General features: G+C 32.4%; 2 protein-coding genes across 2 annotated transcripts; one reads left to right on the plus strand and one right to left on the minus strand.

Moving 5' to 3' along the window:
* Positions 1-13,262: 13,262 nt before the first annotated feature.
* On the minus strand, positions 13,263-15,333 carry LOC126827177 (beta-1,3-galactosyltransferase 6). Its single transcript, XM_050556415.2, has 2 exons — positions 15,131-15,333; positions 13,263-14,610 (listed from the first exon to the last, which is right to left on the minus strand). Exon 2 carries the CDS (start codon positions 14,556-14,558, stop codon positions 13,524-13,526), a length of 1,035 nt encoding a protein of 344 aa, XP_050412372.1. The 5' UTR covers positions 14,559-14,610; positions 15,131-15,333; the 3' UTR covers positions 13,263-13,523.
* A 126-nt stretch (positions 15,334-15,459) lies between these two features.
* LOC126827176 (ubiquitin-conjugating enzyme E2 J2) lies at positions 15,460-25,105 on the plus strand. Its single transcript, XM_050556414.2, has 8 exons — positions 15,460-15,561; positions 18,088-18,212; positions 19,487-19,527; positions 20,062-20,164; positions 21,073-21,163; positions 21,516-21,563; positions 21,735-21,815; positions 22,697-25,105. The coding sequence occupies exons 2-8, from the start codon at positions 18,088-18,090 to the stop codon at positions 22,934-22,936; spliced, it is 729 nt and encodes a 242-aa protein (XP_050412371.1). The 5' UTR covers positions 15,460-15,561; the 3' UTR covers positions 22,937-25,105.

Here is a 25,105-nt window from a genome sequence, read left to right on the forward strand (position 1 = left end):
AATAACAGTACTAACTTTTCATGTAAACTTGTCCTTAAAAATAGCCAGTAGTAAATAAAAAAAACCAACAAGTTATAAGTAATTGAGCAATATGTGATTGTGACTATTGAGATAAAAGTACAGTTGTGAAATGTACTAGTTTGAGCAAGTATGATAAAACAGGGGAGACACCTGTAGTTTAGGTCTTGGCCCTGTTTCACAAAAACTTCAGGTAAAATCACTAAAATAGATTTTAAATACATGTTTGGCATAAAAATTAATAATGAACTGGAATTATGAAATGGCACTAACCTTCCAGATGATGATAATACTTGGATCTATTATTGCTGTTATTATAATCATTATTATTGGTAAGTTTAAGACCTCAGTGTACGCACCATCAATGTTAATATGTTGTATTATAGAGTGTGTAGTTTTATTATGTTCAGTTGTAATATTATGTTGTTCCATTCTTTTATATGCTCCCACATTGTAATGTGGTTGTATTTTGCTGTAGCTGTCATTCAAAATTTCTTTCGAAGACCCTTCTGACTACCCTTCGGACTGCATTTATCATCAGATGTTATTAAAATGTTAAGAAAATTTCCAATAATTATTTTAAGTCTTTGTCCACGTTGTAGAATATTTAAAATAAGCAAAAGTTATCCAATTTAAAAAAAAGAAAAACAAGTCTAGAGCAGGGTGGTCATTCAATGTCAAATGGAGCAAATTCTAAAAAAGTTGTCAGGTGACCCCCTGAGATTATTAAAAAAAAAATATACAAACTTTGGTAAAACTGCAAAGTTATATGACATTAATATTGACTGATATATGACCTTTTGAATCAGGGTACAAGTTTGTTTGAAAATACTATTCTGTGACCCATCTCCATTAGCCTATGACTCGATTTTGGTGTACTGGTTTTGAATCTTCTAGTCAGACAATATTCTTCATAATTGACCTAATTATGCTGCAGGGAACATATCTATAAAGCATGAGAGAGAGAGGAAACCCATGAGGTTGCACAGGAGACCTACTCTTTGACATGTTCAAGTTGGGAATCGAAACCACACCACTTGACTCAATGACAGACCTTGTGATTTCAGGGGCATGCTTTAAATCACTATACCCCCCACGCCCCTAGTTTAAAGCACAAATTGATTGTATTAATATAATTTCTGTAAGCTTATATAAATAACAGTAAAACAGTATTATTGCAAGATATTGATAAAATAAACTGTGGGTGATCAGCCATACATAAAGACTATTTATACTATGTATACTAGTCCTATTGACTATAAAAAAAACAAATGTGAGATTTAGATGACTATGCACCAGATGTGTTTCACACAATTGAACATATTTTTTAAACTAGCTGTATTGAGTTTTGTTTTTACAATATTGCGAATATCATAGAAATTATTGATTTTTATTTTTTTTTATTTTTTCACAATAAGCTTGCTGAATAACATAAAAACGGTTAAACAGGCATTATGCAATCTGCCTATTGCAGGTCTTTCTTTAGGCCTGAAATGTTATAAAAATTATTAATTAGACATTAATTAACTTACCAAGACCATAATTAACTTTCGATGCCATCAGATGGCTGTGATATAAGTAGATTTAAATACGTTTTGTGGTCGATGTGGTTACCTTAAAAATGGATAGTATTAGCGATTTAGCTCCTATCTAATTTATTACTGGTCTTGTAAACCAAGCAATCATTGATTCATAAAAAAAAAAGTATATGTATATTATTTGCGTTCCGAGACAGGCTACTGTTGAGGAGACATAGTTATTCAACTCTTGGCAAAAGTTTTGTCAGTATAAACCAGAAATATATATCCCAATTCGAGGTTAGAGATATACATTTACCTTTTTCACAGGCCTTATTTCAGTATATTATATTATTTTCTTTTGTTGTTCTGTATGTTTGTTTTTTCATTTGTTTCACTTGATAATAGTTAATCTATATCACATAAATAGATGTTGTTCAGTTTCTGCACTAGATGTTGTTATGTTTCAGATGTGGGCAATTCTTATTGCCGTAATTTTAGTGATAATTATCATTATTACTGGTAAGTTTTATTTTAGTTTTCCTTGGTTTATGAGTTTTTCTTATCATTTTCAGTTTATAAAATATATGTGTTTATTTTTAATTAAATTTGTTTCCCTTCTTTAACCTCTTCTTTAAGGCATGGAAATAACGATTGTAGTTAATCAACTAATCTGACATTTTGAACTTTGTGTTGGACATGTATTTATAGGTATCATTGAAACCATTGACAAAATAAAAGAGGAACTGTGCCTAGCAAAGCCTGTATTTGTTTGTGCCTGACAAATGTCTCTATAGTGCCTTATTTCCAGGCTTGTTATAATGTCATCTTTACAACCTCTCAAAACAATTCTGAGTAAGAACTTTCATAAAAGCTTTTGACACTGATTTGACATTATATTCTTAACTTCGAATTCATGCATTAAGTACAGTACATGTACCAAAATTTTAATGGATTAGCAAAGTTAAACGAAACATTTCCCATCTTTTACTAACTCTTTTTTTGTGCTATGGATGTTTATTTTGTAACCAAGAGATTTGTTTTTCAGAAAGGTTTGTATCAAAAGTCAGAATAATATTTTATAAACATACTTTATTATCGATGATTTTTGTTAATTATATTTTTGTGGTAATGGATTAATACATAATAGATTTTGATAGAATTTTAACTCCTTGTGTGAATGAAATTAATAAATGGAATTTTGAATGTGTGATATTACAGATAAGTAACTTTTTAAGTACCGGTAACACATTTCATAGAAATGGCCGGTATTTGTTAACATTATGTGCAAATGCATAAAATTTTGTGGTCAACTAGCCATTAGATTGGGGTATAAACAAACAGACCTTTTGATACTGTTAGAAAGTAAAACGAAAAACCTAAATCATAATTTTCTTGCTTTTATTTTGCAACAGTTTGGGCAACAACATAATTCAAGGTACATGTATTAAAAAGAAAAGTTATAAATATGTATATATATATGGTGTAAAATCTCACTCAGTTTCTGTAATCACAGTATTTTCAGTTTACCCAATAGACTTGACTGTTAAGGGGAAATTTTCCTAAATGTTCACACACTTATTTAGCATGTGGCGATTGTATTTTGATGTTGTAATACTAACACAAGTAACAGTAAACATTCATTCAAAATAGCATAATTATGTAGATTGACCAAATTTCTGCAATTTGTCGTAGAATTTGATATTGCCTAAACAATACATTACATGTATGCTACTTGTAATTTCTTGCTGCAGCTGCATTATTGTTTTTGACATTTTACATATAACACCAGTACAGTATTATAATGTCAAGGGATTTATTTGGAATTAAAAACATTGTGTTAAAACAGTGTTTTTCTGGGCATGTAACAAACCAATCTGTATACAACTAACCATAGCTTTCATAACATGATGTGGTAGATATTTTTATACATTTTACCCTGATAATATCAAGTGATATTGTTTTGTTATTTGATAAAACGCTCAGAAATAAATTGAACATAATTTAGGGAAAATTTCCTCTACATATGATGAATAAATGAATATTAGATTTAGTTAGATACCATGTTGGATATTAGCTTGTTATTCCCAGGTAATTGGCAGGATAGAGATTCAAAATATCCCAAATGCATGAATTGAAGTTGTCCTACCCATCTCTCTGATGACTTTCATTATGGTTAAAAATGGTAGTTAGCAAAAAAAATATGACCGGGAACATACATTCTCAGAAACAGTAGAAGTATACCCAAATTTAACTTTGACATGATTTCCCATAGAGCAGATCACTTGACAGCCTTGTCTATGAAACATTTCTGACATAAATGTAAGGTTTAATATAAAGATATTAAGACAGCTTGGAGAGAGAACTTTATTTCTTGAAACTTAAAAAGTTCTTGAAATAAAGTATAAGGAATGGTTTTCATTTTCCGATGAAATTTATTTTTGGTGTAAATGACCTTTCTCATTGGTAATAGCAAATTGTAATGATTGAGCCCATTGCCAAATCTTGCTTTTACAGTTCAGAGGTTTATTTCCGCTCGAGTTAAATTGATGTTTGTGAATGTGTGGAGGAAAAGATTTGTTATATTATTTATGATCATAATTAGATTTTGAATGCATAATAAATATAGAAATCATTTATAAACTGTATCATTTCTCTTTTTCTTTTCTCTTTTCACTTCATATGCTATCTTTCTATCCAGTATGGGTGACTCAGAAGTACACATAAGGTTTAATCTCTCCTTCTTCTTTTTTTCTATCAATCTTTTATATTTCTTCAAATGTTTGCTGTTAAGTTACATTTTACATACCCATATTTACTGTAATATTGTCTTCTGTCTGTCCATTGGTCCATCCCCCATTATTCTTCGTTGACACTCTATAGAGCAGTTGTGATCAGAACTTTTTAAAGGCACGGAAGCCTATTCATTTAACGATTAGATTAGAAATTGAAAAAACCTATAGAATTAAAACTATTTTGAGAATTATTGGTATTGCTGTTGCTTGATGGTTCCTTAAAATCTTGTGAATGCTATAGCAGCAAAAGTTAGCAACACTTCTGAACTTTGTAACATGATAATTACTTTCATAGTTATGCCTCTTGTTTACTTACATATGTACAAAGAATCATAATGCTGCATAGATGCTGCAGGCATGTTTCGTTTCCTTCCAGACTATCTTCTATAATTATGAAACTTAATTTTCATGCATGTTTGCTTCTGAACTACATTTTCTTCATGCTTGTCATTCCAAATTATGTTTTTTTCGTGCAAAGGCAGTTCTTTTCATACAATTTATTACTAATACAGAAAACAGGGTTTGGGGATGGGTATAATTAACATACAACTTATGTTGAATGTATGTACCCTGTTTCACAATAACGCAGTATAAATTCTTACAATTAGGCTGACCTTAAAAATATCTTTGTTTCGCCTAACGCGACCGACTAACTAAAACCACCCCCGACTTAAATTATTTTATTGCACTTTTCCGCGATCTTTTTATTTTATTTTGTGTGTCAACCTGAAATATATCACGAGAGTTATTTCCCTTTACTATGGCTATGGTTTGATTCATTATTGAAACTGGTTGATCAAGACGAAAGCGTCATAGGTGTCGCTTCTCAACAAAATGGTTGCAGACGAAAGCACGTCCATTCCCACGAAATGATTCTGCCTCTATGTCTGTGGGGCGTCGTTTTAAACATGACGACGATATTTTCAATATCCGTTTTCGAGAAAAATAAAGGCACAACCCGCACGATCGTTAAAAACGTGTTGAGGGAGTTTCAAACGTGAGTTTGTCGCAATTTGTGTGCGAGTCGTGCATCAAGAAAAATCCCGATGTCATTGATTTGTTTGCCAATAAAAGAAGACGAATGTTTGCACCCGGAAAATTATCAAGCTGTCAAATTAGCTCTTAAAAAAAAAAATCTGAAAAAAACCCCGACCTACCGACCCTTCTCCTCGATTGTGGGTCGGGTTTGGTGAAACAAAGATATTTTTAAGGTCAGCCTTATCAGTGATCTGTTGGAGTTAAAAGATAGCTCATGCACAATCTAAGCCATCAGTCAAGGTGTTAGACTTTGACCTAGTTGGGAAACCTTATTATCATTTCACTTCATTATGTGGGCCTACATACATGTAATAGTATAGTATGCATGTTTTACCAGTATTTTCTTTCATGGATTTTTAGCCTGGATAGACTTGGCATTAGACCTGTCAGTTTGTCCCTTTAACTAGAAAACCCTTCCCATAACCTCTGGTTACCAATTTCACCAATATTTCTAATGATGTTTGTTATACAGATGTAAAATTTGTGTTCTTTATACAGCCCCTACTATTATTGGAAATAAACCTAGTTTCAATTTAAGCAGTATTTTATGGTTTATCCTCAAGAGGCTGATCATTCATGACATCATTACTTTTTCTCTCATCAAAACTTTCTCATCTCATTATCATGTAACTTTATATTCTCACCTCTATTGTCATGTTTGATATGCCTCTTGGAAAAATAAATTGCTGTTCAGTTACCCGGTAACTGTATTTGACAATGTTTTGTTATTGATAATTTGATAATGATGATAATTTGAGTACCGGTTTTCACTTCTTTATCACTGGTTGTGGCAAGACTGTTTAGTTGGTTAGTTACACAGAGCCACAAAGCAAATCTGCACCATTTTTGACATTCACAATTTACTCAATGTTGTGGTTAAGACTAAATATTATTAGCATGTTTTGGATACTTTAGTATTTTGACATTTGAAATGTGTAGATATAGAATAGGTCAAACTGTTTATAATTTCAAAGTAGATAGATCATCAATATGAAGAATGAATAAGATATTTAGGGTTTCTGGGACTGTCATATTTGTGACAACACATTCTCAGTCATTCAGAAAGCTGTTTTCTGCCATGTTTCATATATCGGTCAAATCAAATGGTGATATTTCTAGTCAAATATTCTAAGTCATTATTCAAATGCCGATGTTAATATTCAAATATTCAAATGCTATATTTAATTGAAGCAGTCAATTTGTTACATTTTCAAATTTCAGATTAATATATGATTATGTTTGAATTGGTTGATATCACTAAGTTAATATTATTAAATATTTTCAAGCTGACATAAAATCAGATCAAATTTTATCATTTTAGTTCGACATTGAATAACAAATACTAAAACAATTGGTTTAAATAACAATTCAAATATTCCAGTAGTTGTGTGAACACGAGTTTCATGAATACTTTAATAAGACATGATTATGGTATACAATTAGAGACTACTGTTTACAGAGTAGATTTTGGTTTATGTATCTTTAAATATAGCGTTAGTCAATTGAATATCTTATTAATTCTTCACGAAACTAAACAGAGAGTAGTCAGATTTAGTTTTGGTATTGTGGCCACCTTATGGTTACTAATTTTAAAGGACAATATTGGTATCAGTCATTATCACATACATGTATCTGATAGAACTGGTTAAACACGTTCCAAATATAATTTTAACACATAGATCATTGCTATGATAGATGGGTGATAAAGGTCTCAATAATCGGAAGTGACAAACGCAAAAGGAAAACACAAGTTATCCCTCTGTATAACTGACTGAAGTGACGAGTGATAACAGATACATGGTCGAATTTCTGCTCACTAATAATTCCTTCGAAGGCTAAAAGTTGTTGTGTGAGACTATGAGAGGATATCTGACAATTCATAAAAAGAATTGACTGTCACTAGATAAGAGAAGACGAAAGAAAAATAGAAAAAGTCTGTGCATTACCATGTTTTTATTAAGTATAGAATGAAAAAAAAAACAAGGGCATGTACGGACTATTTCTATTTTTCTGGTCTATAATCAAATTACTTTTTTGAATTATCAAATATCCTCTTACAGTCTCATATAATAACTTTTGGTCTTCGAAGGAATTATTAGTGCACAGAAATTTGCTTGTGTATCTGTTATCACTCGTCACTAATGTCAGTTATATAGAGGGATAACTCATGTTTTCCTTTTGCGTTCGTCACTTCCGATTGTTGAAACCTTTATTACGCATCTATCGTAGCAATGATCTCTGTATTAAAATTATATTTGGAACATGTTTAATCAGTTCTATCACATGTGTGATAATGACTGACACCACTAGTGTCCTTTAACATTTGAAGCACTTTTTGAAGATTTTATGCTTTTATTTTCATTTTTCCACATCAAAGAGAAATCGGCCAATTCTCATTTAATTACGACAGGTTGATGATGAAACGAATGATACTCTCTCTGATGTGATACTTGTTAGCCATCCTAAGTTATGTTTGTCCATCACATATTCTAGTTGTTACCTAATTTGAGACATTTAAAAGATTCCAGAAACAAGGATCTCTGTTCTGTATCCCATTCTGATTCCATCCATTGCTTGATATGAAAATATTCTAATGAATCACCAAATGATGTTATGTTACTGTAGATGAAATATTTGGATGCAAATATTGTCAGTTAATAATACACTGAGACACAATAAAAACGTATCACTGATTTAACTGAAAGTGCTGGCTGAAAGTGAAAAGTAGACACAAGGGGTAAAGATCAAACGTCTGGGGCATTACCCGATAGTGAACACATCATTCTCAGATATTGTCATCATGATCTGATGTTGTTGTATTAAGAATTTCAAGATTAAAAAACACATCTCAAGCAAGATTTCCAATCATCTATTTATAAAAGTGGAGTGTTTTCATTGTATATTTGGATTAGACTAGAAATGGGCTTTCAACTTAATTTTAAGAATAATAACATTTGAGAGTGGCAGTAGATTTTTAGTCAAGGCTCCCTGCATCTGTTTTTAGTAACCTTTTAATTAATACTTTATAAATATACACATATTTTAATTATATCAATTAGAAATAACAAATCCTGTTGAATAATCGTTTTTCTTCTTTTCTTCCAGTGTGGGCAGTAGAAGCAAACAAGTGAGATTCTTGTGAAGATATTTAAAAGGACTACTCATTGAAAAGGGAACCACTAAATAAAGAAGACCCCAATTGAAATCTAGTCATACAAGTTCAACTATTTATATGTAGATATAATGAACTTTTATGGCGAGATGACTAATTTAGATATAAGTAGAAAGAATTATAATATATTCCATGAAATTATGATAGATTGGTGTGTGAGAGGAAATAGGAAATCTATTAAATTGATAGAAATAAATATCTTTTAAATGTTCAAATTCTTAGTCTGTGTTACATAATTATCGCTGTTTTAGTTTCTAATTAAACTGTCTCCTACAGAAAAATGTATTATTTGTTCTGATTAATATTATATACCATATCCTTAATCAATGGATGGATAGAAAGGAAAATTTATGAAGCATTTAATGAATTGCTGGCATCCAGGAATTTTAGAATAACAGCCATGTATTTTGGAGACCATTGGTAAGCCTTAAAATATTACACTGGCATTCAAGGAATCCTAAATGAATGGTTCTGAATAAATGGATGTCAGCATGGTTTGATTGAATTTTTGAATGAATGAATGGATGACAGCATCATATTGAATGGATGTCCACATGGGTTTGGGTGTCCACATGGGTTTGGGTGTCCACATGGTTCTGAACAAGTGGGTGTCCACATGGTTCTGATCATATGGGTGTCCATATGGTTCTGAATGAGTAGATGTCCATATGGTTCTGAATAAATGGATGAATGTATAGTTCTGAATGAATAGATGAATGCATGGTATAACAGTGGATGTCTGCATGGCTCTTTATGAATGAATAACATCTTCAAAAGTTTAAATGAATGCTACTTACAAATTTCCAAAGCTTTGCTTGAACAGAATAATCACACACATGAAGTTGATAATGTGCGAAGTCTGTACTTATGTATTGCCATGGGTTAAACACATCCCTACAAGACACAAGATAAGGATCCAATACTATTTTTCAGATCAAATAAATTTCACCCTTTTATTTATATTGGTTATGTGTAAAAGTTCATAATGTTCATTAAAATGTAGAACTATTTCTCCACAATACAAAGTAGACATTTCTTGTTCCAGTTTCTTTTTCAAAGAAAATTTTCAATGAAAAACTTGTGTTCAAAAGTCTACTTAGATGTAGCTATTTTAGTGTTAATTTGTCAATTTTATGGAATATTTTGAAAATATGTAGAGAGAATAAATGTTTGTTTTGAGGAAAGTCCTTCACAGAATCTGTCTTAAGAAACTTTAGCATTTGTAATACTGTCACATGAACAAAGAATAACATTAATTAATAAGTATCCTATTAACTCATATTCAGCTCATGCTTCATTCAAAGCCACATTGTAATCTAGGGCAGGATGTCTTTGGTTTATATAAAAACAAACCTTCCATTTGATTGGATCTGATGTGTTATTTTTATGAATGGGTATAAAACGGTAATGACCATGACATATCTGATCTAATCAAAGTGACACTGATTTTGTAGGCCAGTCAAAGTGCTTGGGTCTTTATGAATCTTAAATTTAACAAGTATTTGGCTTACACAGCGATTCACCCTAATTCATTTACTAAAGGCAATACGGGACGGAAGAATATCTTGACAAAAAGTAATGACCTAGAGACTATGAACACTTTCTGATAAAGGACCTCTTGAATCATCCAAACCTGTAGATCCATTTCTGACATGATTGTATATTGTTTTGTACATAAAGAAATCTTGTTGAATTATATATATATAATGTTATTATTTATCAAGTGTTAATTGTCTGTTTTATGTAAATGTAGGATTCTGGATTGTATATCATCTAATTTGTAATTGAAATGTCAGATATTGCATATATGATAATAGTGTAAGTCTAAATGATGATAGGCCTGTATGTTAACTGCTAAATGAAATAATAATGGGTTGACATTTGGAAGGGAAATTAATTAGAAACATATATGTAATATATGTATGAAAATTTATTAAGATAAAATGATATCTGAAGTGGGTTGTTTACTAAGAAATTAAGAATTAATATTTGGTTTTTATTGTATTTAAAGTGGATTGGCATTTATTAGTACAATTGGTTGAGGGGATCATACCATGTCTATAGATAGCAGATACAGCGCTGATAATCCTACAAGAAGGAAATTTAAGAACTGCAAAAACAATGACAATCTACACATGATTGATAGATTACTTATGGTTGTTTTATTACACTTAATCTTCTTAATATATTGCAAAATATACAGTTATATTTATCTGAAAAACTTTTATCTGTGTGGAAAAGGTGTTACAAAATGCCAGGTCACAAATTTATTACTGAATTCAAATTATCGTTATTTTGATTAGTGCTTATTATATGAAAGTTACAGAAGTGTATAAGGTAACACACATTTTCTCTGAAGAAAATGTTGATGTCGCTTGATCTCTTCTGGACAAGGCTCAAAAGACAATCTTCAGGAAATAAAAGTTGTGTTACTGTTATCCCTTCCGTAAGATATATACATATAGACCAATATAGCTCTTTTGATTGCTGTACTGTACATTAGAGTATTTCTCTGTTTATTTTCTATTTATATTCTTAAATTATTATGTGCAATGTAGCAGTAAAGGTTCTCTAGTTAACTATAGCTTGTTTGTACATTCCATGTCATATATTTGGAAACAGTCTTTACATATTTTCATATTAACACTGGCTTTCTGTACACAGTTTTCGGGCTCTGTTGATTGTTATTAGTGAACATTTTCTCTTTTGTTAAAATGATTGTCAGAAATCGATTGTACATTTATTGGATTGTTACTAACTAATCATATATTATATTGTACATGTTCTATTAACTATGTGAGTCAGTGCATATAATTGAAAGGAGAATATTCTTGTATTATATAATTATTTCATGGTGTAAAACTGTCAATGTAGATGTAGCTTTAGTTCTTCATTCTTCTGGCAGTTATTTATCATTCCTTTTTCTCTCTATCCATCTTCAAAAGCTAGTTAACACATATGTATCTCTCTGCATTCTTTTACACCCCCACTATCTTTCAACTAACTGTAACGTATGTATGTATGTTTGTCATAACTGTTGAATTTTAATTCCATCACTCTAGTCCAGAAATTCTACAATGAACCAAACAAATGCTCTATCAAAACTGATACTTTGATGTATTGTGATAGAGCATGTATAGAGGTTTTAAAGAGAATTTTTGGGGAACTAGAATGTAGTGTAAATGCACCAATTCGGAAGGTTATTTTTCATAAAAAGGAACTTTTTGTTTTTAGATGTTAATATAGTTCTATTGTTTTGTTACATACTATATGTACTTATCTTATTGTAAATCCCATACATTCTTCCCATAAACTTCCCATCTTAACTTATGATTTATGTACATTGTATAATTTGATGTTAATGTATGGATTTAAAATAGCCTGTTTTAAAACTGAAGTATTGCTTTTCTTGTTTGTTGATGAGCATTTACTGCTTGGGCGAAGCAGATTTTAAGCAATGTAGCACCAATAGCTCTATTTCAAATTAGTTTAGATGTTCATTAGATGAATATCTTGACTAAGGTTGTCAATGAACTATAAGCCATTTGCTTTATAATGCAAGCCTGACAAGGACAGCTGTCTAGTCATTTGAATGGACAAAAAACTGAGGTCCCGTGTACACATGTGCGTGCATGTAAAAGATTCCCTCATAGCACACTGTATGGCGTAAGCCCGTCTTCGTTAGCCAGTTCAGAGAAGAACATAGGACGTAAAACCCCATTTCATTTCATTTATAATGCAATCATGATTCTAATTCAGTGAGACTAGTGAGAGTGATGAAACTTGGTGTATAGTTTCATTAGGTCAACACCTTGAAGAATAGTTTCTGTTTATTGTATAATCGATAAATGTGCAAGTAATTAATGAATGTCATCAGATTCTATTGAAATTGGGATTGAGGCAGGGGGCATCAGCCTCACTGTTGGCTTGTTTTCATAGTGTGTGATTGTCGAGTGGTCTAACATGCACTTTAGATCAGAAAGTGGCATGATTTTGATCCCAAGCTTGTAAGAAATTATAGGGTTGCCTAGCCTCATAGGTTTCTCCAGTTACCTCCTGCACGCAAACGGATTATTGAAATATATTGTACTATGTGTTAGTCCCTAAACCCCATCTCTGTCACATTTAATGGAGTGGTTGGGTTGCCGATTGGATTAACGGGTGCACTTTACATCATAAGGTCTGTCATTGAGTCCAGTGATATAGTTTCGATTCCACGCTTGTACATGATAAGGAGTATGGTCAATTGTCAAATCTCATAGGTTTTCTCTGGGTGCTTCCAACCAATGCTAAAAGACCAACGCAATTTATTGAAGAAAACTCAATCATGTTAGTTTCGAAATGACCTAGTATATGTCAAGTGGATGTTAAACCCCATTTCTCTCTGTCTCTTATTGTCATCCCTTTCATCCATGCACAGAATTATTTCAGATTCACAGGGATTATTCATTAGAATTAGAGCCTAAGGAAGAACCCCATCAATGTACGAATTGCAGATTTCAAACACAAACCATAGACTATAGAGCTATTTTTGCCATTTACAATTTGAACTTGGTTGTGAATGTAATACAGGACAAAATGCACCAGTGTCCTAATGCCTATTTCTTTAGTTTAATGGTATTTATTTATGCCTTTTTGATCCATGTGCACTTTTTTCTCAGTTGGCTTCTTCTAAAAAAGAGAAATTTGACACTGAAACTTTTTTGTTTTCCATTATTTAGAAATTTTAATTATGTGACGAAATAATCAAATTTTTATCCATGGGCCATTTTCCAGTTTAAAATCTCATTTATTGTCAACAAATATGCAAAGGAATTCATCACCAGATTTTGATCATTAATAACATTTTAACCTAATTTTTTTAAGTGATCAAACATTAATTAAACACATGATATGTTAACAAAATGAAATAATAATTGTCAAGATAAAAAAACAAAAAGGAAATTAATTTGAAATGAATAATAAAACAAAAAGAAACTTAAGTTAAGGTATTTGAGTATTATTTCTTATGCAACATTCAGTTGGTAAAACATTCCAATTATAGACATATGATTTTCGAATAAGTCTTTCTTTGCTGCACAACTTGCCTGTTGTTTTTAAATTCTTGTGCAGTTCTCTCATGTCATTAATACTTTTCTTATGAGTAATTATATACACATTTCGACATCCCCTAGAGACATATTCTGTATCGAATCGGGGGTCGTGAATACGCTGAATGTCTAAGGGACCCAACCAAGCCCCTACAGATACATCCTCACTGTTAAATTTTTTAAAAATAGGTCCATTGCTTACAATAAAATGAATAAGGTCACTAGATATCACATACCCTCCACCTAAAGCATATGGTAAATAACGATCACACAAAATCCAATCTGGCTCTGACCATTTCCCCCTCTTCTTGACATGGGCACGGCCATCAAAAAATCCCCAATATAAATTCTCTTTGGGTTTTGATTTCAGTTCATTTAATATTTGATCAAGTCTAACAAAAGAATCATCATCAACTTTTAACACAAATTCAAAATTAACATGGTGGTCAACCCATGAAAAACTCTGTAATACTTTATTTGCAAGTGATTGGTAGGATTCTTCAAGGTCTTCAATTAACAACAAGTCATGCCGTATGAAACTTTCTCTATCCAATTTTTTTCTTAATTCTTTTGGCATGTTTGCAGCCCCAATAACGAACCGCCAAATGACATGACTTTTAATTGAAGAGTCATTCAACCATGTTTCTCTAATAACATCTCGTTGACGTGTATTATTAGGACCAGATATTATAATGACCACTAACTTTGCCGAAAATTCTTTAACTGGCTCCAGAAAGGATTTCTGCCAAGAGTCTTTGCTATTGCTATGCCGTGCATGTTTGTTATTAATGGCATAAGTCTGATCATGGCACCCTTGAATATTACACATAGACAAAATCAGTACCACACTAAACGTTAGGAAAATTCCACCAATCAAAATTGTTGTTATATGTTTGTTTAATCTTTTCTCGATAGTTCTACTGATCATAATGGTTCCTTGATCAAATCCTTTAAGCTGCTTTTATATAACATCAAATTACCTGCAATGAAACAATATATATTATGATGATTTACAGTCATGTAGATAATGTCTGGGTTTAACGTCCACGCTACACAAACTGTCATTTTGGGACTAATACTGTGGGTGGAAATCGCAAAGGAATTGGAAAATACTCATGAGGTTAGGTGGGTGACATTAATTCCCCTGGGACCGAATCAAATCCTATTGACTCAGTCAGTGAGTTACAGTGACAGATTTTCTTGTGATACAAAGTATTTGTCTGGCCATTCGTCCTAGATATAAGCTCATGGAATGTCTATAGGTGTAGACTAGTTATTAATATGGCCGTTATGACGATATTATGGCCGTTTTGACCAAAATGGATTTTGACCGTTATGACCAAAACTTTTGGTCGCTTTGGTTTGGGCCAATTTATGTTCATAAATAACCCTATACTATGTTGCTGCCCTGGCAAAATTACTCATACTGCAGTCCAGGTTTTAATATATTATATTTGTTAACTTCCAACAAATAGCAACATTTAAGACATCAATAGTTACCTGCAGAAACTCAATCATTCAGCACGTTCTCGCTTTCATTTCATTTAGGTATGACATGTCACCTTCTGTTTTGATTTACAGATTGCGGTGAAAAGTGAAAGGGAGGAAACTCTTAAAATGGCACGGGTGAAAACACATGTCCTACTTTACATGTATTAGACTACCAAACTATAAGTAATAAACCCACACATATTTTTTTTCATCTTCTCCCCAAAATATGACAGATTTCGAAAATACCTCATATATTGTGTAAAACCATCATTTTAGAGTTTTTGCGTTTAGTTTACTACTATAATTGTCCCCCTTATGTCAATAATAGATGGCGTTAGGGTAAAAAAAACCCCACTTCCTGTCGTCGTCTACTAACATCTGAAAGAAATCTTATGGAAGTATTTTGGTTTGAAAGAAAATAATAATAAGATAATTTCAAGGTATGAAAACGACAAAGTGACATACATCTGGTGAAATGTATCCCCCAAATTGGCTTACTCTCAGTTTACCCGAAGTAATAACATTTTTTTGTTTAGGTTCTACGTGTCCCGTTTCTTCCTTATTTTTATTTATTCTGTGTTTACATGTAACATCTCAAAAGGCAGGATATAGGGTAGGATCCCAAACCTGACGAACGTTAAACTTTTCCAGTACGGTAGGCCTAGCCTAGTGTTAGAATGGATAACACAACATGTGTTTTGAGTATCTTTCTTGACTGTCAGGTCTGGCATTTATTAGGTACCGGTACCGTAGCACAATGTTTTGGTCCTGCTATTGCTACCTTTCGTTTCGGACTCAACTCGTTCAGCTCTGAACGTAGGTCTCATTACACTCGGCCTGTACGTTCAGGGACTGTCCTATTGAATCCTTGGCGAAACTGAAATCGCTTCCCAGCAGAGGTCGCAGTCAAGCAAAAATCTGCTTTTTCACTCATTTTTTTCAAAATAAACGCAAATATTTTTTATATTTCCTCTTATTTCATTCATAAGTTCATGGCAGTAAGCCTACGTAGCTATCCTATTTGAAGCAATAAAGCACATTTCATACAAATTAAGACTTGGGATTGGCTAGAACAAGATATACTGTTTACATTCAGCCAATCAAATGTTGGCTTTCATAGCGATAGTTTTCGCTTTACGTCCTGTCGAAGTGAAAGATTGAAATGACTGTGCCGTCAACCATAGACATGCCGTTAACCTCCAGTCGTCATTAGATTAAATACAGTAGGCATATCAATGAAATAAGGACGCTTAAAAAAGGGTTGTTCACAAAACGACTTTACATGCTACTATTTTGAATATTTTGAGAGGCTCTGCGTATTTTTACGCAACTCGAAATTGATACACTTTGACCTCTGCTTCCCAGTCAATTTTACTGGGCAACTTTTTACTGCTAAACGGTCGCGTGTCAGTCCCTGTGAACGCCTGAACAATATAATTGAACATCTTAGTGAGAAAATAAGACCTTGCTTACCTCGCTAGAACCAGTATGAGCGACACAACACGCTGTTAAAAAATATGTCTCCGTCTTCTAACCGACTTGGCGGACTTCATTGAAAGGGTAACGCACAAATTTACGAACTTGGCCATATAAGATGAAACGAAAAATTTAGGTAAGCCTGGGAGAAAAAAATTGAAATCTTTGAAAGAATTTGATTGTAAATTATTGTAATTTGCTAGGCAAAGCAATAAATGACTGAAGATTCTCAACTTTTCAAAGATTTTAATCTTCAAGAAGGCACGATTTGTATTCAATTTTAAAAACTAATTGAATACATCACCGTTACACCTTAATGACGATTGAGTTCGAATTTTGTGAAAATCGGATAGGAAATGATGAACAAAGTGGCCGCTCCTAATACTCAAATAGTGTAAAAGTATGTAATACAAAGGTTGTGGACCTTCTAGAAGTCACCATATTTGTCCAATTTTGATGAAACTCAAAATATATGTTTATATCCCAAAGATCTGAGTTCCTTTCGATATTCACACATTTCAGACCGTAACTTACTTGATTATGGCCCCTGATTGTACGGACAATCACATTTTTATTTTTTAGCTTGTTTTCTATCCATCTCTTGCAAAATGTGGGCATATCTTACATGGCAACTGCTGGTTAGCTTGTGGTCCATCTAGAGTAGAGGTCACAATTTTTATCCGATTTAAAAAATCATTTGAATATATCACTGGTATGTCATAATGATGGTTGGGTTCAAATTGGACCGAAACTGCCAGAAAAAATGGGCACTCCCTGTATAAAAATAGTGTTAAAGTATTAATATCAAGGTTTACCCAAGTTTGATGAAACTTAAAACAGGTGATTATATCCCCAAGATCTTGGTTCCTTTCGATATTTGCGCATATCGGACCGTAAATTTGTTTGTTGACACCCAACAGGTCACAATTTTTATCTGATTTTGACGAAATTTGAATATAGGTTTATCTCCCAAAGATCTTGGCTGCTTCCGAAATCGGCATGTATTCGGCGGTGACTTCATGTATTATGGCCCCTGATTGTACGAAAAATCACATTTCTAGCTTGTGGACACTCTAAGAAGAGGTCAAAGTTTTTATCCGATTTTGATGACACTTGAAATGTATGTTTATAACCCAAAGATCATGCATGGTTCCTTTTGATATATATGCACATATTGGACCATAACTTCCTGGATTATGGCCCCTGATTGTACGAAAAAATCACGGTTTTAGCGTGTGGACCCTCTAGAGGTTACAATTTCTATTCTATTTTAAAGATTGTTTAAATATATCACACTGTTGTTGGTTGAGTTTGAATTTCGTAAAAATTGGTCAGAAACTGTCCACCCATCAGCATCACTGTTGGCTTGTTTAAATTTGGGACTCTCAAATTTACACTGTTGTAAGGCATATCTATAGTAAACCACACATTGGCTAGCGAAAAAACCATTATCAGGAATTGAAATAATATTGTATTTGATTCTGTTTCAGATGTCTTCAACGAAGAGAGTGAACACAACAGCCACAGCTAGACTGAAACAAGATTACATGAGATTAATGAAAGATCCTGTACCATATGTTAGAGCAATTCCACTTCCATCAAATATTTTAGAATGGTATGAATCTAAGTCTTAGTGCAAACTACCTTCATTATTTGTCAAGCCCAATTTACACTTAAGGGTGTTGCCATATCTAAGATTCGCACTAACTTTTCAAACTATTTATTGGTGATACTTTAGTACCTGTCTCCTTTTCCCCTGAAAACATAAATTGTCAACAGAAAGAAACTTTTACTTCGCCGGATAGGTCAAAGGGAGGGAATTCCTGATCTTGGTTGATCTAAAAATAGTATCCGAATTTGTTTTGAACGTTAAGATAAGTATAGTAGCTCGTCTTTCTTTGTTTCTGCATAGAAATATGCTTCTGTAGCCTGGTTTTGGTCATTTTTGATACACAGAAACTTAACTAGGGGGAATTCATTCGATGTTGAATAACCAGTCTTTTTGACAGCTGCCAATAACGAAAAAATGGCTCCTTTCCTTTTCTTTGTTTTGTGGGACGAAGATATCATATTATTTTTCATAAACTACACAGACAGGAGCGGCAAAGTCTACTCATTGCTAAATCTTGATATTTTGTCCATTTTTTTACAAATAGCATTAATTATTACACCAATACGTCACGATTCGAAAAGATCTTTTTTGTAACCAAGGAAAACGACGAAATAAATACAAGTTCTACTCAACCGATTTTAACGAACTTGGCATCAAATTAAAGCTTGCATTCGGAGGAACATTTCAGTGGGACCAATTGTGATTATATGAAATAGATTTTATTTCAGAACAGTTTACATAACGACCTATGGATTTATTTGATTTTCTGGAATTTTGACATTATTATTGGCACCATGAAAAAAAAACGCCCGTAATTTTATTAAACACTAGCTTAGCTATTTGCATGCCAAAAAATTATTTAATTCGGATCAGGCAAGACTGAGAACATTTTAGATTTATGACGAAAATTGATCATTTTTAAGCCGATTTCAAAATTTAATATCTTTAAAACCACAAGAGATATGTGCCCAAACTATGACTTAAATCACTTCTTCAGATGTCTATTTAATGATCATACCAAATTTATGTGGAACAGAGTTTGAAAAATAATATAAAATTAATTGTGAAGTTACCATAGGTTAGACATGGCAACGCACTTAAATCAGAGGTGGCAAACATCTTGTAGATGCCATAACAGCTTAAATTATCATTCACTGACGTTTAAATGTATACAGTGTTTACATGTGAGATGAACCTTGTGAACAGCTCAGACAAAAATAGCTGCTGTGGCTGTATTTTTCATTTGTATTTTTCTTATAAATTTTATTATTTTATAGGCATTATGTTGTTCAGGGACCAGAAAAAACTTCTTATGAAGGTAAGTGTTCAATACAGGATATAGTTAAAAATGGAAGAAAACATTGAGGTATTTGTTAACAAGAATTACTAGCTTTCAAATTATCTTCACTTAATGTCTCAACTGGTTTGTTATTTGTAGTTGGTTCTTTGGGGATTTGGGTGGCTGAATGGTTTAACACATGCGCATTTGAGTCAAGTAGCGTGGTTTCAATTATCCGCTAGACAAGGAGTAGGGTCATCTGTCAAATCCCATCCATAAGTTCTTTCCTGGTCCGGTTTCCAACCTCATGAGTTTTCTCTGGGTCCTCCGGTTTCCTACCACTGCTAAAGACCCCTATGCACAAGCAAATTATTGAAATAAAATTGAACCAGTTTTCTCTGGGTCCTCCGGTTTCCTACCATTGCTAAAGACCCCTATTCACAATCAAATTATTGAAATAAAATTGAACCACATGTTAATCCCAAAATAACATAGTTTGTGTCAAGTGAACATAAAACCCAGTTAAACACAATGCATTATCTGCTCCTGTCTAATTATACATTATTTTTTCAGGGGGTATTTATCATGGAAAATTGATTTTCCCAAGAGAATTCCCTTTTAAACCTCCTAGTATTTATATTATTACACCTAATGGCAGATTTAAATGTAATACAAGGTATGTATGTATATATTGGTCATAAAAAGTTCATTTACATCGTTTGTTAATTAAAATAAGCATAAATTGCATCATACAGGTGCTAAATATTCCTATTTGTTAAAAAAAATTTAATGACGATGCAAATAGAAGACTTTGATAGAAGCAAATGTAAATTTCATTTCAATTTTGTAATGTAAATACAATTAAAATTAAACAAAAGTGTATCTAGGGCAGTGGAATGAGAACTCTTAATGTCTTCTCTGGCTAATTAAGACACATCACAAAATATGAAAAAAAATACATATATTTAAAAGATCAAAATCTGACCTGGGGGTCACGGTGGCTAAGTGGGTAAGATGCTAGCTCGCTAGACTGGAGGTCGGGTGTTCAATGCCTACATTGGCCGAGAAAGTTAACCCAGATTTACTGGCGTGGTTCGCCCTTGTCAGTGATGCAGGACGAAGGGCCTGACAAGGACAGCTGTCTAGTCAATCGGATGAGACGAAAAACCGAGGTCCCGTGTACACATTGGCGTCACGTAAAAGATCCCTTGACAGTTGGAATTCGATATAAGAGTAGGCCGTAGTGCCGCTGTCCGGGCAAACTTTCCTTCATAGCACACTGTATAGCGTATGCCCGTTTTCATTAGCCCAGTTAGGAGCAGAACAGTAGGATTTTAAAACCCATTTCATTTCATTTCAAAATGTTTTAGTAATTTTCATTCATTCTTTTTTTGTAATTAATATTGTGGTTTATCTGTACCAACTTTGAGGCTAAGTATCTGAGCCATTTTATAAGATAAATACATATGAACTGTTGCATATTTTGATTTTTGGAACCATGTGTCTCATTTAGCATATATTATAAATATCAGTTGTGTACATGTAGATGTTATTATAATAAAGTAAAAGTATTGTCTATTTTAGGTTGTGTTTATCTATAAGTGATTTTCATCCAGATACCTGGAATCCAGCATGGTCTGTTGCCACTATTTTAACAGGTTTACTAAGTTTTATGGTGAGAATTTTTAGTTTACAATCTAACTTAATACAATACATCGGTTGGAAGTGGACACTAACTCTTAAACTAAAAGTCTATTGTTTATTAAAATGTCTTCCTGCACATTTCTGATTCAACTTTGTTCAAATCATGTATATTTATAGATTGCCTCTTATAAAATTTGCCACCCACTGCTAAAGACCCCTACATACAAGTGAATTATTGAAATAAAATTGAACCATATGTTTGTCCCAAAATGACCTAGTTTGTGTCGAGTGGATGTTAAACCCAATTTCTCTCTCTCTCTCTGGATGTGATTTGTTCATATGTAATGCTACCTTTTTTATTCATTAGTTGATACTATTTTCAGTTAGAGAAGAGTCCAACATTAGGTAGCATAGAAACTTCAGATTACACAGTAAGTATATCTTATGAAAATTGATTGTGTTATTTATTTGAATAAACCTAGGAATAAACCTCTTATTCTTCATTCCTTGATTTTCATTGAATCCTGTTTAGAATTCTGATTATAAATATAAAGCTTATGTTTCCTGATCAACATCACTATATTCTTGATTTTTTATTCCAGAAACGTCAACTTGCTTCTCAAAGTGGACCATTTAATCTCAATAATAAAACATTTTGTGAACTATTTCCTGACTTAACAGAGGTATGATTACTATTAAGCAACAATTTTTTATATTAAATCAGTCGTGTAGATGAATCCGTTCTTCTTGTCTTATTGGGACCGAGGCTGTTGGTTGGGACAGACTTGTTCTTGAATGTCCCTGGTTCATATTTTGAAATACCTTGTAATATTTACAGTACAGCTGATCTTTCTTACTAAACTCAATATTGATGAACAAGAAATTGGTGTTTATCAGCCAATACCTACATGTACAGCTGCCCACATGATCTACTACAATGGTGGTGTTAGTGGCATGTTTTCTGTGCAGTTCATTTCTAACAATTTGTTCAAAAAACATTTATGACATCAATAGGCATATTTTTATATGCCCACATTTTCATATGGACGTATATTGTCGTCGCCTCTGTCCGGATGTCCATCCATAATTTGTTTGTGGACACCCAGCAGGTCACATTTTTTATCTGATTTTGACGAAACTGCCTGACAAAATGGCCCCTCTTCTACGCAAATAGTGTAAAAGTATGTAATACCAAGGTTGTGGACCCTCTAGACATCACAAGTTTTATCCGATTTTGATCAAACTTAAAATATACGTTTATATCCAAAAGATCTTGTTTCCTTTCGATATCTGTGCATATCGGGCCTGTAACTTCCTGGATTATGGCTCCTGGTTGCACAAAAAATCACTTTTTTTTTTTAGCTCGTTTTCTATCCATCCCTTGCAAAACGTGGGAGTATCTAGCATGACAACCACTAGTTTTACATCAAATATTAATTCCAATAGATAAATGTTTCCGGTGTGTTATGTACTGTAAATATAAAAATTTGGATTGTCAACAAAATTGTGCTGGCAAACAGACAATAGACAATTTTAGAATTAAATGTATTTGTGAATTTTGCAGGAAATTCAGACAGAAATAAAGAGAAGAGAGGAAGAATTAAAACAAGCGACAGAAAGTAGTGGACGATTATCTAATAACTCTCGTATTAGAAACAATAGCCCATCATCTAATGAAATATATAATAACAATGGACAAAACCAGGGATTCTGGGGTAGTGCCCTGGCTAATATATTTGTGATTGTTGGATTTGCGGCCTTCGCATTTACTGTCAAATATGTTCTGAGAAGTGTGATCGATTAACAGAAAGAAGAGTTATCTCTTTTGTTACATGGTATATACTAACAGATGTTGGATGGAGAATAATAATAAGATAGCTGATTACTGAGTATTATTTTCATACTCATTATTAAATACACTGACTAACCCATAATAATTTATAGTAGTAATCATTTCATTCATTCACTCTGTACTCTTTCATAATTATTTTCACAGTAAATATTGGTATGTGCCAGTCAAATTTTCAGTAATGTTAAGAAACTAATTGAAAAGAAATATATAATTGATAACTACATATTTTAAATATATAATTATTAATTAAAATTCTCAACAATTTCATAGGAAAATATGTTGAATCTACCACAGTTGGGGTTCTCTTTTAAGAGCTTATTCGTATAGGAAAGTGAATCTTTTTATTGTTTTTATATGCCCACATTTTAATCTGGTTGTTTATTGCTGTTACACCCTGTCCATCTTTTTGTCTGTTCGTCTGGCGTTCACATTTCAGAGCCTACAATAAACTATATAACTTTTTGAAATTTTGAGATTTTCAACTTCCATATACCCCTTAGTCCGGATCCGGAAATCTTGTTAGCACAATTGTTGCTTGATTTGTAATCCTTTCTGTCTGAAATGTATGTTGAATATGTATCCTATGGAAAAAGAGAACACTTGGTTTTAAACGACTTCCAGGGTGGTTCTATTGATTTTCAAAGATGTTTAATAACAATAGTTATTTCTCTTTGTTACAAAAACTTGTTAGTGCCTTAGTAGCCTTAATAAGAATCTGATATTTTTAAAAATTTGTGTGAGTTGTTTAAATATTGAAAGGAAGAAGCCTTGTGATTTCTAACATTAAGAGACCTTTTGTTATGTAATATTGTTAACATCTTAGAGGCTTTAAATATGATTTGATCATTTCGACATTTTTATGTGTTGTTAGCTCATAACAGACTTTAACAACTGTTGGGCGTATGATTCATTGTCCTGCAACCTATGTTATATTTATAATATAAACTGTAAAACTGTGATGACAGATGATAAATCAGCAATCAGTGCCAGGCTGTATCAAATGTGTGATTGCAAGCCATGATTTGGTGGTATGGATGATTTTTACACCAATTTCATACTTAATTATGACTTACAACCATAACTGCTGAACACAGCACTGTATCATGATTTAAATATATCTACTTGTAAATATGTAAATAAACCAAAAAAAGCATAAATATTGCACTATATATATTATTTATCTTACTATTCTTGTGTATTTAAGTCAAATGTGCAATACACAATTTTATATTTGGCTTCAATAACCCTGAGAGACACAGACAGTGAATTCTATGAAATATTTATTGTAAAGTTGACTCATAAATTAGAAGATTAGTTGGTCTAAATTTTGTATCATTTGTTTTTATTTAATTACATGTGAATTATAAAGTCTGAAAATCTTGAAGTTTGATTAAAAACATGGAGAGTATTAAAAATATGTTTGATTGTCTACATTCTAGTCAACATGAAGCTGAGAGTGTAAATGAAGGAAGTAGAAGCTCTGATTAGAATTTAAATATCCTGTTAACCTTAGGCGGCCTTTTCATCCCCCGTTTTGTTATTTAAATGGTACAGGGTTAACCAATTCAAGAAAATGTTCATCTTGATCAAGATATTTAATGACATGATACTAGTCATTTGTTCATATATAAAATACAGGTAGCGGGGTGTATAGGAAGAAGACTGTTGATTTGTTTTAACATTGTGGGAAGTATTTAAGGATTGGGGAAGTCAATAGTATTTAAAGCAAGTTAATCCATATATTATTAGCATTTTATGGAGATCAACTTTTTTCTTGAAGTCTTTTTGAGATATACTATTTAGAGACTAAATAAATGATGAAATGGTCTTCAAAAGAGAAAGAGATAAAACGACAGATAATGATTAAGCATATACTGTGTTATTAAGTAGTAAAGCATCTTATTTTATCAATAATTTTAATTTCTAGAAGGGGTAAGCTTTAACCATGATGTTAAGCAAATTTGGGTTGAGAATCAACACGTACCTCCTTCATTGTACCTTCCTGCATTAATATATACTTTTGATACTCACTGTTTTATGTCTTTTATTTGCTGAGTTGTCTTCCTTTGAAACTACATTTATTAATATAAATTTCTGTATTAAAGCTACTTATATTTTCAA

The sequence above is a fragment of the Patella vulgata genome, chromosome 7 (assembly GCF_932274485.2).
Source record: "Patella vulgata chromosome 7, xgPatVulg1.2, whole genome shotgun sequence".
NCBI classification, from domain to species: domain Eukaryota; kingdom Metazoa; phylum Mollusca; class Gastropoda; family Patellidae; genus Patella; species Patella vulgata.

Excerpts from the sequence above, each read along its gene's own strand:
- LOC126827177 (XM_050556415.2), bottom strand. The coding sequence starts at position 14,558 with ATGATCAGTAGAACTATCGAGAAAAGATTAAACAAACATATAACAACA.
- LOC126827176 (XM_050556414.2), top strand. The coding sequence starts at position 18,088 with ATGTCTTCAACGAAGAGAGTGAACACAACAGCCACAGCTAGACTGAAA. Across the intron at positions 18,213-19,486 it reads CCATCAAATATTTTAGAATG|GCATTATGTTGTTCAGGGAC; the intron begins GTATGAATCTAA and ends ATTATTTTATAG. Across the intron at positions 19,528-20,061 it reads AGAAAAAACTTCTTATGAAG|GGGGTATTTATCATGGAAAA; the intron begins GTAAGTGTTCAA and ends TTATTTTTTCAG.